Below are 17,896 nucleotides of genomic sequence, written 5' to 3' on the forward strand. Positions count from 1 at the left end.
CACGCGGTCGGGCCGACAAGGCCCCGACGGGGGATCGAAAAAACTACCCCGAAGGGCACCGGAGCTCTTCGATCCTTCGACGCGGTGTTGAATCTAACTACGCCGAACCCGAACGCAACAATACCGACGAAAATCTTCCGAAATTTAGCTATTTTTCCGTTCCGAAACTCGGAGCGACAGAAACACGTCCGAACCCGATGGCGGAAAAAAAACAATCGAAGATGGAGTCGACGCCCATGCGCAATGGAGACAGAAGGAGGAGTCACTCGGTCCCGTGACTCGAAAGACTTCTTCGAAGAAAAACAACTTGTAACACTCCGGCCCAACACCAGATGGCGAGCTATTGCATAACATGCGTATCTACAGCGACAGATGCCATCGAACATATTATTCTTACGTGAAGAAATTATTATCCTCACAGGCTGAACAGTCTATTACTTAGCTCAAAATGCTTTTGATTAACGAAATAATGGTTAGAAGTCAAATTAGACCGCAGACCTCCTTAATAGGTGCCACTGACATCTGGGGATCCACGGACAAACCATTGCCCTAAACAAATAAGTTACTTACCTTCAGTAACTACTTTTCTGATGTGTACTGCACCTAATTGTAGGTTCCTCACATTGTGAATTTTCCCCAGGCGTCAGGCTGGATCGCGAAATATTAAAAGCAGTACTCCTGCATGGCGGCACATGGAGTGGTACCACTCCATGGCGACATCATTCCACTGTGAAAATGGTGCACAATGCCACATACAAGCAGGATCAGCTTGTTTGGATAGTTCTCTAGGCACCATTCAGTGTGGGCATACATATAAGAAACTGAGGGCTAAGTTTATGTCTCACTGAGGAATCACAAATGGTTTTGGAAGAAACAGAAGTGTCAAGTCTCAAACATCTCATCACAAAATGTCATTTAAATAACAATGGCTGATCCTGCAACTGATATAAAGCAAAAAGAGCCGATAAGTAGCCCTTAATAGTGCCAAAACAAGTCCTTCGTGGGTCACAAAGAGAACAAGCAACAAAGTTTAGACAATTTTGTCTGTTATCCACAATTGTGTTCCAACTGACGTACACTCATTTTGTAAGGGATGCCTCACTGCCAGATGACATTAACGACCTCTGGTTTAAGGACTTCAGAACTCGGGGCAGGAGAGGCAGTGGCAGGAAGGCATACAGGAATCTCGAGCTACACTTGGGAAGGAGGGCGATTCAGAGGGCGAACTGCTTTGAAAACTCCAATATGCAAAAGTGAAGACATTGCTTATTCTCAGCAGTGGTGAAAAGATCAAGAAGGGTTGTCCACATTGCTGAAGATGCTCTTTGCGACCTCTGTGTACAACTGCCATTTGTGATCTTTTAAGCACATGAAGCTAAGCTTGTTCACCCTGACATCTAAAGATCCCAGCAGGTGTTTTACCACCAAAGAAATACCTTGATGGTCCAGCCACTTCGAGGTATAGAGCCTCCTGGCACAGGAACCTGGACCCCCAACCGTCCCCTGCTTATTGCAGTACCACATGGTGGTGATGGTGTGGTTATCAGTGAACGCCTGCACCAGCCTTCCTTTGAGGGTGGAGAGGAAGCCCTCCAATGCCAAGCAAATAGTCCTCAACTCTACGGACTGAAGTGGAGGCAAGTCTCTGCCTGATACCATAGGCTTCTAATCTCCCAGATGGCCTCTCAACTCAGCAGATATACATCCATGACCACCATCAGCTCTGGGTTTGTTAAGGAGAGGGGCCTTCCACTGACCCAATTGCAGCCCAGTAGTTACCACTGCAGATCTTTAGCAGTTTCGTCCCGCACCTGGATACAATCTGACAGATTACCCTGATGTTTAGCCCACTGAAGTCGCACTGTAGATTCCACAAGTGCCACCTGGTGTGTTTGGCCAGTAGTATGCAGGTGGCCACCAACCCCAAGAACCTTAGACTCACGAGTGATGAGATCCAAGACGAAGTCATAGCCTGAATGTTATGGACTCTGCTTTTGGTGAAAGGCATAAAATAGTACTGTATCCAAGATAGCTCAGAGGAACAAGAGAACTACACCAGTGCCAAGTGTGACTTTGGCCTGTTGATTGTGAACCCCAATGATGTTAGGAGACTTGCTGTCATCCGCAGGTGGTTGACAAGTGCCTGGGGAGAGCCTGCCTTCAACAGCCAGACATGTAAGTGGGGGAAGACCGGTACCCCCGACCTCCGAAGATGTGCAGCGACTCTCACCGTCACATTTGTGAACACCCAAGGGGCGCTGGTGACATCTAACTGTAACACTGCAAACTGAAAATGCTCCTGCCCACCGTGAATTGCAAGTAGCATCTTTGGGCTCGCAGGATGAGTGGCAGGTAGGGGGGCGAGTCCCACGCCAATTTCTTGTGATTTTTCTTCTACTTACTTGACGACTTCAACTGTGACGATTTACTGCAGAACATTTTGAGAACAAGACCTACCTTCTGACTTCAATCTGTCACAGCGTGGAGTCTTCTTATGTATTTCCACATTCAATTTGGCCTCACTACCTCATATGACCTTTACCTGCATTTGGGCACAGTCTATGCAAGCCCTCCGAACCACAAGAATCAAAAACAGACTTCCTGACTTGCTGAGGATCCGAAAGCAGACATCTGTTTGCTACAGTGCCTGCACGATTTTCAGACCCTGTTTTAGGAGATGACACGCTCCCTGTCACACAGGTAGAGTTTCCTGCAATAAAATCCAGTAAAAAGACCATGGAGAAGCTCTGGATCCGTGTTTGGAGGTGCAGAAAGAAAGGAACTGTCATCTGCGTGCATGTGTGGGGCTTATATGTGGATCCACTTGCCACCTCTACAGAAGACTGACGCTGGCTCGGAGCTGCATAACACCATAGGCTGGTGTGCGGGAGTACAGCTTTTAAAGTTTCTGGATCCAGTACAGCACCTGGGGAATCTGCGTTTAGAAGAATCCATCACAAAGAGGCAATTAGCCATCTTTTCCTGTCAGAATGAGAAAAATAAAATGCTATTGTTTTCAAAGAAACAGACCCTGACTCTGTCAAATTTTCTTTTCACTTTTCCAAAGATGAGAGCCTTCAATTTAAATTTAGCATACAGATTTTGTATTTAGGGGACAGAGAGGGGGTGGCGGGGAATAGCATAATTTCGAGACGAGGATTGCAGTGCTCACTCTTAGGGTAAAATGTAGACCCCAGTTAGTTAAAAGAAAGCAATCTGTGCTGTTCCACCAAAATTCATTAATAATATTCATCAAATATTTTTAATGCTAGGGATATTTCTGCTCTGAATAAATTCAGGAAGAAGCCATGTTTTTGGGACTCCAACACTGCAGCAATGAAGGTCATCATGCAATTCTTTGAAAATACATCACTCAAGGTGTCTCAAACACTGCCCTTGCGATTTGTCCAGAGCTGAAACCAAAAAGAGTGATTTCAGTTGGGCTTGATAAATAATACTAGAAACACCTATTTTCTCATGGAAAGGTAAGTTAGTTGGTAGCATGAGAAAGCAGTCAGTAGTTTAAAATCGACAGCTCCATAAAGGAAAAAATCGAGTAATTTAGCATTATAAACCAGCAAAGCTGCTAAAATGGTACTGCCATCATACTTCCTGCTAAAAGAAAATTCAACCAGCTATTATGAAAACCAGTGGATTTTTAGCTTTTGGCCAATTGCCTGGCCAGGTTCCTGAATGCAGAGAACTGGATTCCCAGGTAATTAAAATATGAAACCTGGTAAATTGCAGTATCATTCAACGACTCTTTATTTACCTAGGTTTTTGCTTCAAGCCAACTACCAAAAGAATTGCTTTTGGGGCCTTAAAGAACAAAATTTCTAAGAATATATATTTTTTTTTAAAACAGCAACAAGTTGCACGAGGCTGTTCTAAAGGAGTGCGCAGGACATTTTCAGGCCTGGCTCTACAGTGCAGCTGTCACCATACCTTGTATGATCAACAGAAAAAAGCTTTAAGAAGCACTAATGAGAAAGGGTCTTTCGTTCCTCTCACATGTTGAACTTCCTCACCAATTGATTTGATTGGCCAGAAAGTGTGTGCTTCCTATGAACAAGTCTTAGCACTGCACAGTTTGTGCCAAATACTGCAGGTCAGAGCTGGTTACGGTGATCATACAATGATAAAGGCTATAGGACTGACTGGTTCATTCGAAACACTTGATCAGAAGCTGTAGGTCTGATCTATTTATCATTAAAAGTCATTAAAAAGGCAGCAGGCCTAAATTAATTATTGTGGAAAGCATATGCAACAATTAGTAGGCCTTTAGAGGTGGATTATTGTTGTACAGAATTGAAGCCTGTTGACAAGTGTTTTCTAACAACGGAAATCCCACAGATTACTTAGACACAGTGTTGCTGTTTTTTTGTTGTTGTAATGTTATGGGTTTTTAGGACTGTTGGAGCAGGATGATAAATGGATTCCTCCTGAAAGATCTGTACATAAATATTGCTGACTTGAAATCCTAGTTCTGCATCATAGCTATTCTCACTGAATTCATAAACTTAGAATATTCCTGCCTTTGTGTGGGGATCCTGGAACACTCAGTAATGAACAGTATGGTGACACCTATTAGTCTGTGGCAAGTCAGTTTAAATGCATTTTATCTGCAGAAAACTACAGAAATGTAATTATGATACTAAACCACATTGCAGCATTTAGAGTAGATAAGTGACAGTACAATAAAAAAAACTGGTTTACATCCCTTGTATAACTGCAGAGAAAAATGGAGGGAAACATGCCTGGCAGGTCAAAAGTGCATTATCTCCACATAATATACACTCCTACTTTAAAGCCAGCAGCTTCAATTTCCCAGAGTGCACTGTACTGGAAGTGTGCCTCACAGGGTCAGCCCTGTTTTTGGAAGGGAGAGATGACCTCCTAAATGGAAACATTATATACTTCTAGATCTGTTCCTTTGGTCGTGACTGAAATCCGTCGTGCACCAAATCGAAGGGTACATCGGACAAAGCAGAAACAGCCAATCCACACTTATACCGCAACTCCTCCTCTCAACACAGAGTCAGACGCCGACGCTATACAGAGAAAGCCTTAGAGTCTTTAAATGTGGTTAATTCAGAATTGTTACGTGCTCTCGAACCGTGATGATGGTCGCCGTCTGACTCTGCGTTGAGTGGAGTTGCAGTATATATCTATATCTCTCTCTCGCTCGAAAATGTATACTTACAGAACCATGAATCCATTTGCCAGTGCTAAATGGGCACTATGTTAAGGTGCACATTTAGCACTAGGAGTATGCTAGGTGACATCTGGGCTGCAGTCTCTTGCCATCGCTCACTTTAAGTTCTTACTGTCCACTGGACCCTAACATTAATTTTGTAAAATCCAGCTACCCTTTCATGCAAAGAGTACGTTGCGGCATTCTGTGTTCATATATGCACACTAGGAATTTAATTTCCTGTACAAGTTGCAATGAGGATTTCATCAGTGGCTCTTTGACACCCAAGTAATGTAAACGAGTTTTACTTTATCTCTAAGATCTCCTAAAACTTTGGTAGGAAGTGACCTCTTATCAACCTTTTACATATAGGAAAACAAGTTTCTCTTCTTCCACCAACAACTGGAATTTTATAAGCATTCATTGTGCGAATTTCATGCCAAAAGGCATTTACCTTGAGCTGAAAGGTTTTAGCCTAGAATAAATAACAGTTTTTGTTCTACACGTTTGTTGAATAAGGTTGAAAAGATATGCATTTTCCTATCTTCATGTAGTCCACTGTTGTTCTTCCCTAAATAACTCTGATCTGGGACATTCTTCCCTGGGGCATACATCTTTTGGATGTTCCTTAAACGGTGTCATACAATGGTCATGTGTGCCTATGTACCGAGGTCGCTTATTGCTCAGTACCAGTGTAACAGTCTACAAAGGCACTGGTGCCCGTTGCGGTTTCATGTTGCTATGGGGAACCAGATCACCAATCAATGCCAGAATGGGTAGGAAAACTTTAGGAAAACACTTTTAGGGAATGGAGATTGGAGCAGTAACCTAATTTGTCTCCAAGGCTAGGTCCTAGACATTTGGATATGACCTTCATTACGAACTGCATTAATGTCAGAATGCTGACTGACACTAGAAACAGCCACGCTAAACTCAAATGCCATCTGTTCCTCCACCCCTCATCCTCCTGCAAGACATCTCCCTCAAACTTATATAACAGCGAGAGAAACTAGAAGGCAAATGACAGGTTTTGTATTGCTCTGTCGGGATTTCTTTGAATCACAAGATGGGCATTTGTAAAAGAGCACTAGCAAGGTGGCTTGAAAAAGCCGTCAAGGACGGAGAAACCTCTACAGATTATAAGAAATAAGAAAAGACAACTGTCTTTGAGAAGCTGATGAAAAGAGCACTACATGCTCCAGACGTCCGGCAAAAGCATCAAGAAAAACATAGTTTTTAGTGGGAACAAAATCTTGTTACAAGCTAAATGTTCTTGCACAACTTAATGATTTGGTAAGTCTAAACTGTATTTTGGTTGTAGCGCATTCAATCAGATATATTTTATACCTCATTTGGTATAACTGGCTTCATTCAGGAAGAGACCAAGACAAATCTTTGCTTTTTCAAACTGAACATATATACTATAGAAATATGTTCCAGGAAGTGAAAATGCACCAAATTATTCGACAGTTTATGACTACCAGAGAGAATTCTAGGATACTTCTGGCAGCTTGGATTTTTTCACTATCAAAATGTGGCAATGGCACCTAGTGACAGACCTGGAGGTTGCCCCAGTCAGTTAAGAACGTTGCATATCGATCCGGTCCATGCCTGCATACCCGATGTGCGGAACACCACCTTTTCCTAAGTGTGGCTGTGGTATTTATGTAGCCACGTCTGCACACTTGATGTGCAGAACCCCACCTTTCCCAAGTATATGTCTATGAGGTATTTCTATAGCACAAACCAAGCCGAACAGCAGCAGAGAAATGTACATCTTCAAAGGATGGCGCTTCATAAGAAAAGGAGCCATTTAGTATGCGTTGTAGTGGAATGACGTTGATAAGGAGAAACCGCTTACCAATCAGGAGTAATGGAGCAGCCATACGGGTAACTTTGACCTAGTCGTACAACAGTTGACAGCTTAGGCCTAGGTAAACTGGTTGCACAGAACCTACTGACGTAATTTAACATTGTTTTGGGCTGGGCTCTAAACAGAAATAGCAGAGTCGTGGTACTCAGCATCCAGAGCACCTGTTTGCCCAAGAAGTGCAGGTACTCTCCCATAAAATGTATTGTTGTAGTGCTCAGAAGTGCAGGTATTCTTCCATTAGTATTAAAGAAGGGCAGGTACTCAATGCTGGACAGTATTTGCCCATTTAAAGCACTAGTTTCAGGAGAAATCATGAAGTGTAATGGCAGCATAATGCACATGGGGTAACTGTATGTCAGGAAGGTGCGTTTAGAAAACGCCACCAAATGTTCCATGGGTCTGGGTATGTGTTAGACACCAAATTGAGATGTAGCTCCAAGAGTTTAATAATGGGTAATAAAGTAGATAATCTGTTATCAGTGGTTTCAGCAGTATTCTAACGAGCACAGTTGAAAGGGAAAGCAAAAGGTGCATGTTACATCTAAACTGTAGTGTGTATACTCATCAGATAACTATCCATTAACAACATGGAGAGACCACTCTCATTCAAACTGAATTACATAAAAACCATTGAGTTAAAGGTGGGTGAGTCTTTCCGAGCATTCTGTTCCAAAGGAACACAATATAGAGTTCAAAGGCACACCTAATGCACCTGTGACGTTATAACCGCCTAGAAGCAAGGATTCATTTTACAAAAGGACACACAAGGAATTGCAGCAGTGAATACTCCCATCCACACACTGAAGAGTGAGTTATGAAAAGAAGTTGTTGACGAGCAGGCACACAAGGGGCAGCCCACACTTGGAATGAGTCCATGCCTGTAGCACTACCACATGTGTGAGAAGAGAAAGAAGGCTAAAGACAGGCTTGAACTGAACCAAAAGGTCATGGGAGATGCAGTAAACCCATGTGGAACTTGGGAGGTGGACCTTCTACTTTGCAGGATGCCTAAAAACTAGGAAGCTTCCATTGTCACCAGGTGTACCAGCTTTTCTTCAACAAATTTGATTTTGTATCGATGATGGGCCTTAATGTCTCTGGAATTAGGAAAAGTCTGCCAGGTTGGAATGTAGAATGACTGATGAATCCAGTAAGAGTACCTATGCAGAACTGGGCTAATTCCAAGAGAATTCAAGGATTCAGTGCCAGATCAGAGTGCGAACTCCCCTTGATGTTGCAATTTTGAGGCAGTGGTCCGGGTAGGGGGGGGGGAGTACAAGACCTTCCACAAATGAAGAATGTCAGCAATATGGAGAGGAACTTTACAGAGACATAGGGGACCAACTTAAGACCAAAGAGCAGAATACTAGACTGACAATGATGGTCTTCAACTGGAGCAGATATGTTAAAGTTAGTCTTCTACATTTCCACGGAGTACACTGAAGAATGGAGTTATTCTGGATGACTGCCAGGGGCCTGTCATGATTGAACGCAACCGACAACGATTGGTTGTGTAGGATCTTGTAGGTGCACGATGAGAAAGCGAGGAGCTAGATTCCCGTGGCTGCCAAGCCCTGTTTTCAGTGGAGGAAATATATATATTAATCTCCAAGTAACAACAGCACCCAGAGGGAATTGGGAATTGGGAATTGAAAATGGAGGACTGAACAAAAACATATTAAAATCAGAGTTCTCTCAGGATATCAGCTTGAGATCAGAGTGGGTAATGGAATCTTCTAAGCATCAGCTGGTCTGGGAAACAGAAAGTAGACACTGATACTCTATTCTCTCTCTTGTTAAAGGTTGTCTGAATATGTACGGAGTACCAAAACAACACTTTCACCCAAAATTCCCTCTTTCCCCCACAGGTAAACCTAGTGCACTTAAGCACTGTATAACCCAAAAGGACAAAAATTAATATAATCTTTATATTTCCCGTCCTTCCAATGATAAGTATCTTGTGAGAACCTTACAAAGCGGAATTACTTCATTCCTACAGACAAAGTAAGAAAAGACGATAAGAAATCTGATTCACAAAAGAGTCTGAGAAAACAGTAAACCGAAAAGGTTCAATGATTTGAAGAAGTTCATTTGATAGGAGTTAAAAAAAAAGTTTAATTACATACAAATATTCCCTTCTTTTCTTTGTTTTTATACACAAACAGTCTATATGATCCAAGGCTGAAGAGCAGGGAAAAACAGCAAGGAAAACGCTGACCTTTTCTAAACATGGATTCATCAAATTCTAAGCAGAAATGGGCTCCCAGTTACAGCCTTTATGCACAAAACACGGGAGCCCCTGGCATGTCCAGCACAGTTTCTTTGGGGGGAGTAGAGCTGACGCAAAGGGTGGCCTGTCTCTCCCCGGGGACCAAGTTGGCTGCTTCATGTGGCTGAAACTGGGGACGCGTGGCAGCAGCTGTGACAGGGCCTAATTCAAATCTAGGATCCTGAACGTCAAGCCAATACAAGCTGGAAAGACTTGTTTGGTGATACCCCTTTGATTGTACTCAATCATTAAGTCAATCATACTGATTTTGTACTGCTGGAAGAGCTTTCTTGGTGAAGAAATCAAACACATTCCTACCAGGAATTGGTTGATAAATTATGCCTCAGCTTTGAGTTCCGAAGACTCAAGGCAGGTTTTGGCACACAGATATAACAGAATTATCCCAGCAGGCAGTAGCAGTGCACAGAAAGACCAGAATTCATGATGTCAGCAGGCAGAATCAGTCAGGTTTATGGACACCAACATTTTTTGATCAGTTGCCTTCTTAACCAGGTTAAACGTGTTCTTTTCTTTGGGCATATTATACGTAATTCTTTGTTAAACACATCACAGGTGTGGCCTAGATCTCTCCATCATGGAGAGAACACTGGACTAACTAACCTTCTCCTACGCCTACTTGAGGGATTGAATTAGTGCTTGTGTGGGGGAGTCAAGGCTGCCTCCACTGAATTCTCCTCTGAAGTATCAATCAACCTCAGCTATGGACAGCATAGAGTGGTAGTAGCTGGAGTAAAGCAGATTCCATTTATCTCTAGTATTGGAGTCAGGAAACCCCCGCACCACCAAGAAGACCTCCTGGGGTGGAGGCAGCATGGAGGATGGCTCCACATGTGCTTAGTTTAATTTCAATTATCTTGTTGGGAAGTGTCAGCAAGACTGTCTAGAACTAATAGCTGGGATGAAAGCAGCAGTGCCGGAAGAGACAAAATAAGTGGTGGCTGGGGTTCTTCAAAGGGTTCCATCTGTCCCCACAGGCAGAGTAGTCTGAGGGTGAAAAACTGAATAACCTTCTTTATCTTCCAGAGTAAAGCTGAGAACATCCAATCACTAGTTCAAGCTAAAGATTGATGATAACATGCACAATGGATCGGTAGAGAACTAGGAGGACCGAAGCAAGCTTGGATCCAGCTTCTACAGGTCTGATCTGCCAGATAAGTCTGACTTGTTTGCCATGGAATCCATCTTCTCAAAATGTAGACATCCTAAGTGAAATCTGGCATATTTCTGTGGAAATGGGTCTCTGTGGAAGGGTTAGGAAAACATACATAGCATCAGAGAGGAAACAGGATTTCTGATACCTGGATGTGTCATTGTGTCTTGAAAAGCATAACAAGATCCTGCTCATCAAAGAGAAAGAGAATGGATCACTTACAAATTGCTTGTTTCTGGTCAACTTCAACCAAAAGGACTGCTTTGGATGCTTAACCCAAGGGGTGGGCATCGTGGGCTATTGTGTTTCTGTACAGCTTTAGTTGTTGGGGCCTGTACTGTTGGGCATAAGAGGAGAAATCTGAATGTGCCCAGGCACTAGGGAGGCAGATATCTGTAGTAGTTTGTGCTACAGAGGCTTTCTTTGTGCTGGCTGACAGGGTGACCCCTCCCTCTTAACAACCTTCTATACTATGGTGGGCTATAGCAGCCGATGGGAGCCGGGAGTCAAGAGCTGGGTCTGCCAGGACCAACACTGGAAACCCACAAGAGGAGTAAGGCATCATATCCCAGTGCAATTCATCAGGAGTCACCAGAACAAACCAAAAGGTGTTCCCCAGATCGAAGGTCAGAGATGAAGAGTTGCACAAGTTCTTGTAGCAACAAGCCTCTTCTGTGCCCTGAAGTAGGGACATGCTCAATTCCACTGTGCACAGACAGGAATCAAAGTCAAAACACCCAGGGAGTGTGGCATGGCTCTACTTTTGTTAAACGTCCCAGGGCATAATCAGATTTTTCACTGAACAGGTGTGAAACAATGAAAGGCATATCCATGAGAGGGGCATGTACATTTTCAGAAAATCCTACAGAGCACATCCATGCATGGCTGCAGAGCACAACACTGGTGTCAAACACCAATCCCAGGCAATCAGTAATATCAGAGCCAGCACAAGTCACGTATTCGGCTGCATCTTGATCATCCTGAAAGGTTCGAGCCAGTAAGGCCCTAAGGTCTTACAGGACCACCTGCAAGATCTCGCTTGCCAAGTCCCTTAGGGCCTAATAAGCAGGGACATTGACTGAACTCAGTGTCAGGCTGCCAGTGGAGAACATTGGTTTTCCAAATGTCTCAGTACTCTTAGATTTCTATCCGAGGAATTGTGGAAAATGAACTGGGGTTCACCCTGCTGGTTGACACCTTAACAACCAGGCCATCTAGTTTATGAGATGTAGCGAGAAAAAGGTGCCAGACTATGACAACTGACTATTCACCACCAGCCTAGAACAGGTTTTTGACCAGGTGCGCATTGAAGTTGTCAGTGAGGGCCTCATTGAAAGGGACCTAGAATTCAGATGTGTTGATCCAGGCTGTAAGATATCTAGAAGTACATTTATCTTAGTCCTAATAGAAGGCAGATATAGTTAGAAGACATCAGCTGCCCCTTGGATTACCACTGCAAATAATTTACTCTTGCATTTGTGGCCAAACTTGTTAACTCAAACCTGTATCAGTGGAAGTATCAATCCCACAGATGTCTTGTAAAGACATGTAAAATTGTCATCACCATTATGAGCGGGTAGATAATCCCCATCTTCATCTCTGGGTGGTGGTAATCTCTGGTCAGAATGACAGGCAAAAGGATAATGTAGCCTTTGATAGCACGTCCGCCCTACTAAGAGCACAGGATCAGAGTCTGTCTATATAGCGCGGGAGACCAGTCATGCTGTGGTAACTTAATACTGCACCATATGTTATGATAACACGACAATTGTCTAGTAGTTAATCAATTTAAAATGTTGAAAAGTATCTCACAAAAATACAATTCTTACATGATTAGACTGAGAGCATACTGGAAAAAATATACACAAAGATTGAGTCTGCCATATAGAATAGGTTCAAAGCATTCATATAATAGTTACCAAATATGTCCGTGCTGGAATTTTTTCCTAAATTTGATATTCGTTGGTGCAATGAGTACTAGATCATCTTATGTAACCTTTTATAATCAATTTATGTAAACATATACTTTCACTTGCATTAGTATTTTTCCTCACATCTTTGTCAAAGATTAAAACAATCATTGTTGCCAAGAGCCACAAATGCAGATTTATCTTATTTAATAAGTCAATTCTACACATTAGAAATATTGAACTATAAAGCTTATACATTTTAATGAGTGGGAAGGGCTTTTTGCAAGCAACAGACTATACAGACCGATCATGCAGACTATTCTGACCCTGCACAATAGATATGAATGTGCAAGCAATTGGCGGGCACCACTGTTGACGTCTACTAAGAAGGCTAAATACAGCATGTCAATAACTTTAAACATGTGAATATTCTCTACAGCACACAAAAAGATTTGGTAGCACTAGTGATCAAAGATTAGACTTGGACTGGCAGAAGACAAATGATGAACACTAATAACCTGAAAATATGCAGCTGGACCTCCCACAGGATAGGACAAGGGCAATGATTGTTGAGCATTCACACTCTGCGAGTAGCAGACAAGCTGGGGATCTTGAAACACTGCCTGAGGTAGCTGAGAATAAGGTAGACACATGTCGGCTCCAAATGATGGAGCGGAGCCTGATGGAGGTGGAGAAAGAAAATCACCAGGGTCTGAGGATGTCTGCTGTGAATAGTCACTTGAATAGTCAGAGCTGCTTTCAGCATAGACTGATGCCATTGGTTTTCTGTAAGAAAAAGATGTCTCAATTCCTGAATGGTGATATTGTTCTTCTGTCACAGGCTGCAGCCGACAATGGTGGCTAGATGTTTGTGAGGAATCATCCTGATTGAAATCAACAGAACCTCTGCGGCTTTTGTATATTCGTTGTGTTAATAAGCTGCTACCCTCTACTGTAGGAGAGCTTGAGGTATGCACATGAAATTCAAAGACACACTTGGGATGCCCCTCAGTCCCAGTAGCAAGCACAGGGGGTGCAGAATGAGGAACCAAAATCTGGTGGAGGGCTACTTGAGAGTCACTGGAGATGGGTGTGGATGCAATGGACTGACTAGGATCCAAGTGCAGGCTCTGTATAGGTTGTGCTAGGTAAGCCGATCCATAGGTTTGGCGGTTATAGGCTGATACCTGTGAAAAATGTTGATTTTCAGGGATCTGACCTAGCCCAGAAGTGCTGGAATAGGGAAAACTGTCATAATGCTCAAATTGTTCCTGGTACTGCCTGTCAATTAAATAAGATATTTCACACGAATTCCTGCAAGATTCTGTGCCTGGAAGACTGTTGCTGAAAACAGGAGGTGGCTCAAATGATGGATGTACATCACTGCTGTGTGGATTAATTTTCTGGCCACAATTTCGTAAGAGGGGTTGTTGCCGAGCATGGGCTTCCAGGAAAGAGGTGCTCTTGCGTCGCTGAGAAATGCCACCCATTTGAGGGCAGGCTGGTGGTGGTGAAAAGGACACTGGCCGGTTTTGGATTGTTGGGAAAAAGTGCAGAGAATCTGTGAATGTTGGGGCTCCCACGTACGGATGCACCATGGACTGAGGCTGCATTGACATGAACAAGACAAGGAATTTGTACATTTAGAGAAGAAAAACAGTACATTTACATAAACAGCTACATGGATAGCAATGCTTAGAATTATTAAAAATGGTCTTTCCCGAGGCCAATAAGACAGACAGACAATATTTGGGATGCAGGAAAGTTTTGTTTGGGAAAAACAGACATTTTTATATACACATTAAATAAATGCACATGTGGTTAAAGAGGCTGCATAAAGGAGGCCATGTTTGTGGCACAAGCTGCTCTTCTAGACTAGCAATTTAAACATGACATTTGCATATATGGACAACTGAGGTATACCTAGTGCTTTTAAAAAATACAATTATTGATACACAGTATGCTCTGTGTAGAGCAGAAAGCTGTACACAAAAATCCTACCTTGGCTGCACTAGACCTTCCATAGCATTTTATGTGGTTTCAGAATCTAACTATTCAGAATTCTTTAACTATTTTGCCTTAAAGGAGATGGACAAGATGCGCAACCTAGTCATACGATTAGAACTCTGCTTTTCCCATAAAGACTGAGCGTCTTTTTTATACCACAACTGAGGAACTGTGACTGCATAAAGAATTTTACCCAAAGGAAAATTTTACTTACCCAGTACGGATCTGTTTGTGGCATGTAGTGCTAAAGATTCACATGTACAGCCTAATCTTGACATTTAGTCTTGGGCTTGGATGTGTGCAAGTTGATTTTCTTTGAAGGAAGTCTTTTGAGTCACAAGGCAGTGCAGCAACTCCACTAGCTGATAATGCGCATGGTCATCAATTCCATTGTTAGATTGTTTTCCATCTTGTCTGGTGAGCATGAAAAGTGAAGCGAAGCGTTGTATAGAGAGATTGCCATGCGAAAGGAGTTTGTGAGAAACAGTGAAAATAACTGTAATGGGGACAGGCGTCAGAGCAGCAGGAGGGTAGGCACATGTGAATCTACAGCACTACATGCCATGGACAGATATTTTTCGTTCAAGGCATGAGCGGCTGTAGATACACTTGCTTAGCATAGACTGTAAAGCTGTCCTCCTTTATAAGCTGAGGCTAGCCTGTGGGAGTTACAGTTGTTTGAAATAGTGTATGTAGAACTGCTTGTCCCACATTGGTTGTTGACAGGCCAGTACATCTACACAATAATGAATTGCAAATGTATGTGGTGTAGACCATGTAGCTGTTTTACATATGTCAGCTTTAGGTATATTTCTTAGGAAGGCCATGGAAGCTTTTTACGAGTGGAGTGAGCTCTAGGAGGAATGGGTACACTTCGTGCTTTAATATAGCATGTTTGAATATATTTAACAATCCATTGTCCAATGCTGATTTAGACATAGCTCTTCCTGTGTGAAGTTTTGAGAAAGCAACAAACAGTTGCTGTGCCTTCCTAAATAATTTAGTTCTGTCAATGTAATACAGAGAGCTCGTTTTACATCTCATGTGTGCAGGCTCCTTTCTGGAACTGAGTCAAGTTGGGAGCAGGGGAAGAGCGATACACACATTTCAACAGACTGACTAAGGTGCAATTGTGAGACTATCTTTGGAAGAAATTTGGGGTTGGTGTGAAGTACAACCCTATCTTTTTGTATTTGGAAGAACAGTTCTTTTAAACTTAATGCCTGAAGCTCACCAACATGTCTAAGTTAAGAGATAGTGACCAGGAACACTACTTTCCAGGATAAAAACTGTAGGGGCTCAAATGGAAGGCCCATTAACCTTGTTAACACAATGTTGAGATTCCATGTGGAAGCTGAAGCACCCTAGCAGGAATGACTCTTAAGACCCTCCAGGAATGCTTTGATAACTGAAATTCTGAATAGGGAAGTGTGCTGCCTATTTAGAAGGTATGCAGTTACCGCCACTAGGTGTAGCCTTATAGATGTAAAGGCTAAACGAGGTGTGCAAATTAAATAACTAGCATACGTCTTGTACCTTGGCTGCTAAGAGTTAATGTGTCTGGAATGACAAGAGAACAAATCTCTTTCATTTAGCAGCATAACAGGCCTGAGTAGTTGGCCTGCATGCTTCTTTGAGAATTTCCATACATTGTTATGGGACATTCTAGGACTTAGAAGCCGAATCACAAGGTTGAGTGATCTGGGGTCCGGAAGTCTGATTTCTCAATGGTTCTGTGAGAGAAGGCCCTGTCTGTCCGGAAGTGGTTCATGCAGAACTACTGACAGAGGATTGTGGTGAACCATGGTTGTCATGCCCTTGTGAGAGACACCAGGGTGACGGATGCTTGCAGAAGTCTGTGAACCACAAACGGAAGCAGTGGGAGAGACGGAAACGCGTAAGCAAATAACCCTACCCAACTCATCCATAGTGCACTGCCTTTGGACTGTGGGTATGGAAACCTGGAGGCGAGGTCTGGGCATTTGGCATGCTCTGCTGTAGCCAAAAGGTCTAATTGCGGTAGTCCCAAGTACCAGAAGTGTTAAAGGAGGACTTCTGAGTAGAGTTCCCATTCGTGGAGTTGTTGGCACCTCCTGCTGAGGAGATCTGCAAAGTTGTTGCCCTCTCCTGGTAGGTACTCCGCTAACAGGTGAATATTGTATAGGACAACCCACTTCCAAATGGTCTGGGCTAAATGTAAACACTGTGGGGGCTTGGTATAGCCTTGCTTTAGGAGATAACACATGGTTGTCATGTTGTCCTTCTTGATGAGGACTACCTTGCCAATAAGGTGAGGAAGGAAGTTTCTCAGCGCTAAGTGAACAGCTAGATTCGGCAGGTGATTTAAGTGGTGATGTTGCTAGCTGCGTGTCCAGCAGCCCTGGGCAGTTAGATCCAGCAACTTTGCTCTCCATCCTGTAACAGAGGTGTCCATTTTTATGGTCCTCTGTGGAACAGGGTCTAAGAAAGGTCACCCTTTTAAGAGGTTGTTGGTGTTCCACCACTGCAGCGAGTGGCAAGCTTGTAGCCAACCAAACACTAGATTCTCCCATTGACCCTCAGCTTGAGGTCAATGGTGTACTAAGCAACAGACGCACGTGTAGTCTGACATGAGGTACTATGGCTATACATGAAGCATCATACCGAGGAGATGCAAGACTAATCTCAGCATCACCTGTTGACCTGGTTGAAATTGGGGAATGAGTGACTGGAATGATTGTACTCTGACAATATTTGGGTAAGTTATTCCTAGTTGAGAATTGCACCTAGATATGAATGGGTTGGAGGTGGGATTTTGAGGCACTGATTGTAAAACCTAATTGGTAAAGTAGGTTTATTGTGATCAGAGTGTGTTGGTCCACTTTTGACGAGTGGAACTCTTGATGAGCCAGTCGTATGGAAAAACATGCATTTTTTGCCTACGCAGGTGAGCAGCTACTACAGCAAGACATTTGGTAAAGTCCCTGGGTGCGGCAGTGACACCAAAGGGGAGCACTTTTAGCTGGCAATGCGGACTGTTTATTACATACCTCAGATACCAGTGATGTGCCAGGTGAATAGGAATATGAAAGTCTTTGAGGTTGAGTGCGGCCACAATGTCGCCTCATAATAATGGGATGATAACTTGAAGAGTCACCATCTGAAAGTGCTATGAGAGAATATACATGTTAGGGGTCTGAGGTGTTGAAGTGAGCTCCAGACAATAAACATGATGAACAATATCCAACACCCAATGGTCGGATGAGATGCCTCCATGGGTCATGCTGTGGTGTGATATCGGAAGTGTCCTCATTATCCCCGCTCCCAAATATTAATTAATTGAGCCTTCAGGGGAATATGATGCAGGGGCAGCTGTTGAAGCAGGGGATAAAGGTGCATGTCTAGAGGCAGTATAGTTGGTGGGCTAATGTGCACAGGACTGGTGGCCTTGTCCATATTTTTCCTGTGTTTCGGTGGAGTTGGAACAACCAAA

At 43.1% G+C, this 17,896-nt stretch overlaps 2 protein-coding genes across 7 annotated transcripts in view; both read right to left on the bottom strand.

Annotated features, from left to right (window-relative positions):
• WNK1 (WNK lysine deficient protein kinase 1) overlaps nucleotides 1–17,896 on the bottom strand; it is a 669,373-nt gene that overhangs the window by 323,379 nt on the left and 328,098 nt on the right. The gene's annotated exons all lie outside the window — the stretch shown is intronic.
• LOC138287568 (uncharacterized) lies at nucleotides 12,695–14,098 on the bottom strand. Its single transcript, XM_069228123.1, has one exon. The coding sequence runs from the start codon at nucleotides 14,058–14,060 to the stop codon at nucleotides 12,879–12,881; it is 1,182 nt and encodes a 393-aa protein (XP_069084224.1). The 5' UTR covers nucleotides 14,061–14,098; the 3' UTR covers nucleotides 12,695–12,878.

The sequence above is a fragment of the Pleurodeles waltl genome, chromosome 4_1, assembly GCF_031143425.1.
Source record: "Pleurodeles waltl isolate 20211129_DDA chromosome 4_1, aPleWal1.hap1.20221129, whole genome shotgun sequence".
Lineage (NCBI taxonomy): Eukaryota > Metazoa > Chordata > Amphibia > Caudata > Salamandridae > Pleurodeles > Pleurodeles waltl.

What these genes read in the sequence shown, in the direction of transcription:
- LOC138287568 (XM_069228123.1), bottom strand. Translation starts at nt 14,060, where the DNA reads ATGTACAAATTCCTTGTCTTGTTCATGTCAATGCAGCCTCAGTCCATG.